This window comes from Formica exsecta, unplaced genomic scaffold (genome assembly GCF_003651465.1).
Source record: "Formica exsecta isolate Colony F162 unplaced genomic scaffold, ASM365146v1 scaffold352, whole genome shotgun sequence".
In the NCBI taxonomy this organism is placed as follows: domain Eukaryota; kingdom Metazoa; phylum Arthropoda; class Insecta; order Hymenoptera; family Formicidae; genus Formica; species Formica exsecta.
Genome location: NW_021850773.1, coordinates 601967 through 611779, shown reverse-complemented (window position 1 = coordinate 611779; position 9813 = coordinate 601967). Strand labels below are relative to the sequence as shown.

At 28.9% G+C, this 9813-nt stretch overlaps 2 protein-coding genes across 2 annotated transcripts in view; both read left to right on the top strand.

Moving 5' to 3' along the window:
* LOC115238637 (serine/threonine-protein kinase RIO2) overlaps positions 1–1852 on the top strand; it is a 2770-nt gene extending 918 nt beyond the window's left edge. The window contains exons 3-5 of the mRNA XM_029812626.1: positions 1–175; positions 251–535; positions 630–1852. The exon at positions 1–175 is cut by the window's left edge and continues 225 nt beyond it. Of these exons, the coding sequence (XP_029668486.1) occupies positions 1–175; positions 251–535; positions 630–1281 (1112 nt within the window). The 3' untranslated portion in view covers positions 1282–1852. The remainder of the gene's footprint in view (positions 176–250; positions 536–629) is intronic.
* A 505-nt stretch (positions 1853–2357) lies between these two features.
* LOC115238641 (sorbitol dehydrogenase-like) lies at positions 2358–8951 on the top strand. The gene is made up of 8 exons (XM_029812631.1): positions 2358–2903; positions 4424–4457; positions 5629–5789; positions 5948–6111; positions 6278–6462; positions 7545–7723; positions 7842–7963; positions 8258–8951. The coding sequence occupies exons 1-8, from the start codon at positions 2850–2852 to the stop codon at positions 8409–8411; spliced, it is 1053 nt and encodes a 350-aa protein (XP_029668491.1). The 5' UTR covers positions 2358–2849; the 3' UTR covers positions 8412–8951.
* Positions 8952–9813: the final 862 nt, after the last annotated feature.

Sequence of the window (9813 nt, the reverse complement as noted above, 5' to 3'; positions counted from 1 at the left end):
AGAGGGACTATCATCAGCACAGGCATTCCGTATCTTGGTTGTATCTATCAAGACTTTCAGCAGCTAGAGAATTTGCCTATATGAAAGTGCTCTTGGATAGAGGTTTCCCTGTGCCAAAGCCAATTGATTTTAACAGACATTGCGTTATAATGGAGCTGGTTGAAGGTGGACCTCTGTACGTTTGTCAATAACTCTCTGGATACTGTGTAGTTTTATATACTGCTTTGATTACAGCTTGTTTTGTTTACAGGTGTAATGTACATGAAGTGAACAATGTGGAAGCATTGTACGATGAACTCATGGATTTGATTGTTAGGCTGGCGAATCATGGTGTTATACATGGAGACTTCAACGAATTTAATATAATGATCAAAGATGATGGCAAGCCAATTATTATTGATTTCCCACAGATGGTTTCTACGGAACACGAGAATGCAGAAGAATATTTTCAAAGAGATGTGAATTGTATTCGTGAGTTTTTTAAAAGACGTTTTGGATATGAGAGTGAACTGTACCCAACTTTCCAAGATATATCGTAAGTAGCAAAAGAATGTATATTCTTTATTTCTATTATTCTTAGTTATTACATCTTTTATTAATTTAATAAATTACATTATGGTTTCTTTCAGACGTGAAGATTGCATAGATGCTGAAGTGAATGCTAGTGGTTTAATGAAACAGATGCAGAAAGATCTCTTAAAAGAACTAAACATAACAATAGATGTTGAAAATGAAGAAGACAGTGAGACAGAAACATATGAGGATTGCATTAATAACGTTAAAGATCTAGAAGATCAAATAAATAATTTACAACTTGAACCTGAAATCTCTAAAAAAGAAGAATCTGCTGTTCTCACACATAATGTAGCGATAAATAATAATGAACGTTTTGAGGAAATATCTACAATATCTTCCAAAAAACAAAATGATTCAGAAAATAAGTTCAAACAGAATAATGAAGATATAGCTACAGAAAATATAGTGATTGATAAAGAACATAGTAAACATGCATTATATGATTTATCATCAAATGCGGAAGACGAAGTAGCTTATGATAATGATTATGATGATATACAAAGTATACGGAGTGTCTCGACAGCTGCTACAATCGCACCAGAAGTAATAAAAAGAAAGGTAAAACTCGCGCTCGACAATCGCGAGAAGAGGAGTCAATCAAAGAGGACACTTGTTAAAGGAGAAGCGAGCGTAGTTACGAGGACACGAAGGGAAAATAGGGCTACAATTAAAGACAGTTTAACAGGAATTTGGGGTTTGGAATGAAGCACTAGTCATTGTAAGTTGTTTACTATGCATATAACATAAAAACAACTCTAATTAAAAAGATACCATTTTGTTAATAATTTGATATAAATATACGTTCGCGAATATAAATGATTTCTTCGCATGTTATATTTCCATTATTTATACCCATGTTATCTTTATATGTGCTACATGTTGTGATTATAAATTGCATAATAACAACACAAGCACGATTTCTGACGTTACCGTACTTGTTTTTCGCGAGTTTTATAAAAACCAAGTTGTGCAGATAAGATAGTAAGACATATTTGAGATAACTCATAGAAGTGTTTATATTAGTATTGAATATTTCTTCTCGTATATTTCATTTGTAAGAAGACAATAATTTTGTATGAAAAGTAGTTCTCTCAGGCATATCCAATCCATTATTTACTTCAATTGTATACAATTTAATAATATTCTTATGACATGACTAGTATATGTAATTACAGAATATGTACTATCAAAACACATACAAAATGATATTATGATTCGTGTACTATTAAATGCTACGTATAAATCTGACTTGGAAATTAAATGTACATAAGATCTATACATTATTAATGAACAGTTCCACCTTGAATACAATATTGCCAATATGAATATAAATGAGACTTTTTGCATCTTCAAATATATGCTAAGATTGGATAGCTCGAGTTAAATTAAATATAGAAATTTCAGAAATCCAGATTTTTTCCGTTTATTAAATAAAAACTTGTCATTCTTGGATCCAAAAGTAAAATTCTCAAGATTCTACATCTTACATTACACTATTTCTCTAATGTATGACATTTGTAGGACACATGCTACACTTAGCTAGATTTTTTTATTCCTTTTCTATTCTCTTCCAATCAGAATCTAATGAAATCCCTAGTTTTAAAACATTGAACCAATTGGCATAGTTTTAAGAAATGTATTCTTTCTAGATATATATGAGTCATATGCGCTAGATGAAGATAAAATATATATATTTATAAGATTTCTAAAATTTTCAAAAAAAATTCAAATATTTGTCATGCTCTAAGAGGCAACAATTCAATTTTAAGTGTATAAGTGAAAATATAATTCATAACTTGTGTTTTATATCTCATGGTTTATATCACGTTACTTTACAACATAACGTTGCACATGACATAGAGAGGAAGGTTGAACGTTCATTGATAGCAGGAAGGAAAAGCGAGATTACAATATACAGTGCGCGGATCGATTTACTAGTTCCAACAAAACAGCGTGTGTCCGCGACGCAACGGCCGATGGTGTAATTGCAAAATATGAACAAATCGGAACATCCGATAAAAGTTCGCGCCCGAGGAGGTGGTGATGGTGGAGACAACGACTTAGCGAGCGATAATAAGACTGCGGTGATAGTGTAAAGCACATATACATACAACTGCGACGCGTGTATATATAGCAGCGAGTTTTCTCCTGAACACCGAGTCTCTTCGTTCCGTTCGTGCTGTGCGTATCAAAATATTCGGAAGCGTGAATCTCTTAAACGAAAGGCGGATCGCATCTCGTTACAGTGTTCTTTTTTATCAAATCCTCAAACAATGGCTCAGGACAATCTCACTGCTATATTATATGGCATCAATGATTTGCGGCTGGTTAGTATTTGATACACAAGCAGATGATGAGCTTGCACAACTGCGCCTGCTCAGCATCATTCTTATGATCATTTCGATCAAGCTTTAAACTTTCGTTGACCTAATGTTTTATTATAACTATTCAAGGACGAGGAAAAAAATAGCGTAAAACGTCAAAATGTTATTGATATATTGTTTTTTTTTTATCAATAGCTTGGAAAATTGATAACTATTTTCACTTCATATAATTAGTCGACGCATAATTATAATTTTTGTAATGTAGATGCAATATTATAATATGATAATATACAATTTTTATATTGAAATATTATCCTATTAAATTTGCGATTTTTGTAGTATTTATTCGCGTTTATACGATCTAAAAACAATTTATAGAATTCTTTTTTTATCTTTTTTACATTTTCTTACGATCCTTTTCTTTTTTCTTGCAATGCACGAATATATATGTTTACTTTATTTTGAATACAGAAAGTATAACATAATATAGCTAAAAAGATCAAATCTTTAAACTTTCTATAAAAAGTGAGAATGATGTAACGTGTTTGTTTTGATAAAGTATCACAGCATCAGCTAAGCTTTATAATAATAATTACCAAAATATTGTTAAAGCTAATATTCAATTTTATATGTAGTCCAATTTTGAACATTTGCCCTTTGAACCATTAAGTCAAACTATTCCGATCGATATTACAATTGTTTATTTGATCCTGATAGCTCTATCTATCTACGTTAATTTTAGTTTATAAATTAATGTTATTTATGTGTGTTAATATTGCTCAAGACATATTGTAAAATATAAAACTATTTTTTATATATTAATATATATGTAGAAGATAATTAGTTACATGTTTTTAGGGAGGGGAGAGGGAGGAAATCCTCGAATATAAAAAATACAGGATTTATACTTTTACAAAATATTCTATCAATTTTTTTGAATTTGCTAATTTTTTAGATAAAGATAACGTAACATTGCGTAAATAATTATATTTGTTTTTCTCAAGAAACAGAAACAGATAATTTTATTTATATTTTCATAACACGATATATACGAATATAAGATAATGAATAAGACCATGAATGGTTTTATTGATATTATCGCGAGAGCATCTGGATTTTTTAATGTTTCAGTTATCATCATTGCGATTACATGTTGACTTTTAAGTAAAGAGACCAAAGTACTGTTAAAAAGTGGCTGATTGCAGCCGCTTGATTGCACTTATTATGTAATAGATTGACCTTTAAATTTGCATAATTCGAGCATTCGCATTAAACACTAATCTCTTTACCGTATTAAGATAATGTTTGCCACCTTTAACAAAAAAAAAAAGAAAGAAAAAATTATAGAAACTTTAAACTAATTCTTGAAGATTAGAGTTGATGATACATATTTTTTCACTGTAAATGTAATCTTTCTATATCATTATATAAATATGTTTCTTGCGATTAGATCATCTCTAATGTGGGCTAAATATTAATCTTATTAAAGATAAATTTTAAAGATAATTTTTTTTTTCTTCCAGGAGAATACGAGTATCGAAGAACCAGGAGACAATGGTAAGAAATATCATTTTTCTATTTATTATCGATATCTTTTTTTCATCATATCATGATAGAATAAAATATTGCCAAAAAATTCTATTAATATACAATATTAATGATAAGAAAATGTATAGCTAAGGAATGTAATTAACATTAATGATATTACTTTTACAAATGGTAATAATAAATTCAACGGATATATATATATGTATATATATGCCTAATCATTAATTTTTTATAGTAAAAGTGAAATAAAATGCCACAATAGTGAAATAAAGCACACCATGTTCTTAAAAAACATTCTCTTTTTATTAAACAATTTTATAAAAGAAACTATAACATAATTATCACTGGAGGTGATAATTATGTTATAGTTTCTTTTATAAAATTATGTTGGTAGCGATAATGCAATTTTTGATGTAATGTACATATATCGCAATCCTTTCGCAAATGATAAATGCTTTATCAAGTTATATAATTATATCAAGCAAAAGAGAGGGAGAAACAGAGAGAGAGAGAGAGATTTTTTTTTGTTAGCAAAATTATTTTTTTGAAAGGAAATTTTGCGCCCATATGAAAGTCTATTTTTATTCGTTTAATATGCGAAAGAAGAGCACTTTATTCGAGCGTTGCATAACATCTTGATATGAATCAATTTATATTGAGTGCTATTAACATGCGCGATGACGCTAGAAGTAATATGCAACTGTTCTAGATATGATAAGAGAATTAATTGCTACTTAAAGTTTCTACTACCGTTCGATTTTTGCATGTATATCTAGAACTTAATTAGTTGAAAAGATACTTTATCTTAATTTTCAAATATTTGTTTTTAGATAAATAAAAAAAGTCACTGTAAAATTATGAACAATGAGAAAAGAACTACATAAAACATCGATTTAGAATAAGAATTTAATGCATCGTGATACTAGAGAATTGATAAAAAAAGCGCGAATGTTGTTTTTTATACATTTTAATTTTAATAGATTGGGAAACAATTTTAATTTTAATTTAGAGAAATATTATAGTAATAATAAAAAAATAATGTAAAAAAGATCTCTTCACTATGATAAAATTTGAAAAATTGATCTAATATAACAATCGAAAATATGACTAATATTATATGGATAGGGATAATAAAAAATGGATCATTAGCAAGATAAGAAACATATTATTTTTTTTGCAGAGGTGCTTTTGGAAATGGCATGCGTAGGAATCTGTGGATCGGATGTTCACTATCTCGTTAATGGAAGGATCGGCGATTTCATCGTGAAGAAACCTATGATCATTGGTCATGAATCTTCTGGTACTGTTACCAAACTTGGAAAAGATGTCAAGAATTTGAAGGTATGTATATCATTTATGTTATACATATATGTACATATTTAATACTTATGTTTTTGCTATATTGATTGCACTATTATCGAAGAATTCACGTGTGCTTATGTTATTTTCATATTAAATATACTCTTATTTTTCTTATGCACATTTTTCATTTCTTGTAGATTGGCGATCGCGTTGCCATTGAACCCGGCGTACCCTGTAGGATATGCAACTTTTGCAAGGAGGGACGTTATAATCTATGCAAGGATATGGTGTTTTGCGCGACTCCGCCCGTGCATGGCAGCTTGAGACGTTTTTACAAACACGCGGCTGATTTCTGCTTCAAGTGAGCTTAGCTAATTATATATTTCGTTCACATAAGTTTATGTTATAAAACTAAATAGTATGCAAACACGCGAACAGTACTTAGATAACTTTCTTCAATATAATATACATAATATTTAATAAAAAAAACTAATTTTGCAAATTAACAAAAATTAATTACGTAACAGATTGCCTGATCACGTGAGTTTAGAGGAAGGAGCGCTTTTAGAGCCGTTATCAGTGGGAGTACATGCTTGCAAACGTGGCGGGATCAGCATCGAATCTAAAGTATTAATCCTTGGAGCTGGTCCGATTGGCTTGGTGACATTATTAGTAGCCAAAGCCATGGGCGCAACTAAAGTAGTTATCACAGGTATGTGCTTAAAAGATAGTCTTAGACGGAAGAGAGAAATATTTAAGTTAGAAAGTTTAAATAATTCTTTATTTTATTCTTTGTTCAATATGTACATACTACTTTTATTTAAATAGTCCTTGCAAACAATTGAGAGAAGCATGAGATAATGGATTGGCAAATATATTGCGAGATCAAGCATCTTAAAACATATTGCGTAATATGTAAAAAAAATTATATAAATAAAGATATTATTTTGGAAACATTTTTTAAAGATCGAATTAGCTTTATTTTTTTTTCATATAGAATTATTTATTTGTTACGTTACATTTCTTAATATTAAAACTTATATTAAGTTTAGAAAGAATATATATATATTACTAAATTTTACTATATCTTTTTCTGTCTTTATGATGATGTGTTTTGATCCCGGAATTTGAATTAAAATACCTACTTAAACTTCTATTTTTTCTTGGCAGCTACTAAGAATTGTCAAGATCGTTTTCTCTCTCCCTCTTTATTTTTCTGTAATGCGGTATATGATATATGTATTTATAGTGTAATTATTAGTAACTTATTTTAAGCAGAAAAAATATCATTTATACAAACAATTATTATAATTTTCATTTGCAGATCTCCAAAACTATATTTGGATTTTAAATCCGTCTAGAAACAGAGAGAGAGAGAGAGAGAGAGAGAGAGAGAGAGAGAGAGAGAGACATTCATATTGTATTTGAAATATGGAGATTGTGCAACTGTGTTGCAATCGAGATAAGTCGTTGAGGTTGCACTTAAGATGACAGATACTATCTGGGGAACAGATAAAAACACGCATTGTTGAGATCACATATTCACAATGTGTCGTTTATCATGTAGTAGCTATTTTTCTATTTGAATTGTACGTAGTGTACATTAAAAAGTGTAGAGTGGCATCTTTTCAAAATAATATCTTTTTTTCTAATACATTATATTTCCTTATCTTTTGTGTAGATAATATAATACATTTTACAAGTAACATACAAGTCTTCTTTTGATGAATTCTGAGTGTAAGTCTGTAAAAGTTGTAAATGAGATGTAAATATAGGCGCGATTTATATTTATAGATATTATAGAAAGTAGACTGACGATGGCGAAGAAACTTGGTGCCGACAATACATATCTGTTGCAAAAAGATAGATCAGAAAAGGACATAGTGGCTGACATTCATGCAATTTTTGGTGATGCACCTAATAGAACAATAGATGCATCCGGTGCACAAGCTTCGATTCGTTTGGCGATTCTCGTAAGTTTTGAAATATATATATCGCTCTCTGTGTAATATACCTCTATATATTACATACTTAATATATACAATATATACATATTTAATATTATAAATTGTATTTATATTGTATTATCAGGCAACGAAATCTGGTGGAGTCGTGGTATTAGTAGGACTTACTGCTCCAGAGGTACAAATTCCATTAATAAATGCCTTGGTCAGAGAAGTTGACATCAGAGGTGTCTTTCGATATGCAAATGAGTAAGTTTCAATTAGTTAATAACAACGGATTACATATTAAATATAATAACATTTAGAGATTTTGCATTCAATTAAATTCATAGAAAATTGCCCCAAATAAAATTAATTATTATAAGAAATAGCTGCCTTTTTGAGAAAATAATAATTAAGAGTAAATATATATATTTTTTTTTCTTTTTTGAATTATAATTAATTTATTCTGTAGAGATACATTCAGATGAATCTATATTTTAATATTTTAGTTTAATATTTTATGCAATAAAACTTCTTATGATGATTTTTTCCGGTTTGTAGCTATAACGACGCATTGGAACTTGTCGCATCTGGCAAGGTAAATGTAAAACCATTGATCACTCACAATTATAAAATAGAGGACACCAAGCAAGCGTTCGAGACTAGTAGAACTGGAGCTGGTGGTGCCATTAAAGTTATGATTCACTGTAAGTAATTGGATTGTAGTAAAATTTTAGATATCAGAATTTTAAATGTGATCATGATCTCCTATAAAAGATGTACGTAAAGAAATTTTAGTGACATGTTAAACTGAATTTTATCATTTTGTATTTCTGTGTAACACAATTGCTATATTATAGCTTAATATGCAAATATAATATAAAAAAACTAAATAAATATATTCATACATACGAATATGTGTCAACAGAATTGAGATTAAAAAAAAATCTCTTTCAATATTCTATGAATTTTTTATCGTGTTATCTCGTATAACACTATGCTCTGTAAAATGCTAATTTATACGTCATGCATTTTATTTGACTATCAGTCTGATTGTAAAAAGCGTTCTTCAATGTTGTACAGAAATCGCATATGTATAATATGTTATTGTGTGTACAATGGTTCAAAAGAATGGAAATATATAAGACGACACGACTGATGAATTTCAGTGACGACAATATTCGCGTTTGTTTATATTTTTTAGAATAATAATATATTTTATATATGCAATAAAGAGAGTTTTATCCTAATTAAATTTTCTTGCACGACAAATATATCTACTAATATATATCTATATATCTCTCGATACATATGCCTTTTTTTATTTTCTTTATATCCTCGAAATACACATATACATATCCGTTTTTTTTTTCTTTCTACGAAAATTATATTCTAATATTTTTTAAATCATATTTCTAAAATTTGTAGATTTAAATCTAACTTCTATCATTTTAATAGTTTCACGGTAAAATGCAGCAATTATGTGCCGATCATAGTTCGCGAATTAATATTTAATATTTTAATAATTGCTAAAACATTTTATATTTTACATTTGTGTCAAATAATATATTTATTCATTTTTGTTGCATTTTCCATAATTATTATATTATTTTAATATAATAAGAATTAAAATAACGCTTATATTCCAAAAATGCTGCTGCTAAGAAAGTCATGTTTATCTAAGAAAATATAGGCAATTGAAGTTAATTAGAATTTTTCAATTTTACTAAAAATTGTCGCGCATTTTGTAGAATATTTGGAAATATTATGTATTATTTCAATTCTATATCTTACCGATAATGGATATATGGGATACTTTATTTCTTAAGATATTCATTTTCTGAGATCGTTGTTGAGTACATAATTAAATATTATATGTGATCTACGCTTTTTGCGTAGTTTTTGTAAAACACTTTGATTTTCTATCAATTGATAATTCACACTGAAATATAACGCGTACAAAAACGCATTAAGTGACTTCGCGCACTCGCATTCAACAGCGAGCATAGGGAGATGAGAATCATTTTAACCATCTGCAGCATTGTCCACTAACAATAGCACTGCGTGACTTCTTCTATTAGCCTTCTACATTACCGAGTGCATACTTCAGATCTATG

Bases quoted from the DNA above. Each gene is read 5' to 3' on its own strand.
- LOC115238641 (XM_029812631.1), top strand. From the start codon at position 2,850: ATGGCTCAGGACAATCTCACTGCTATATTATATGGCATCAATGATTTG. The intron at 5,790-5,947 runs GTATGTATATCA...CATTTCTTGTAG, and splicing joins AAGATGTCAAGAATTTGAAG to ATTGGCGATCGCGTTGCCAT. The intron at 6,112-6,277 runs GTGAGCTTAGCT...ATTACGTAACAG, and splicing joins GCGGCTGATTTCTGCTTCAA to ATTGCCTGATCACGTGAGTT.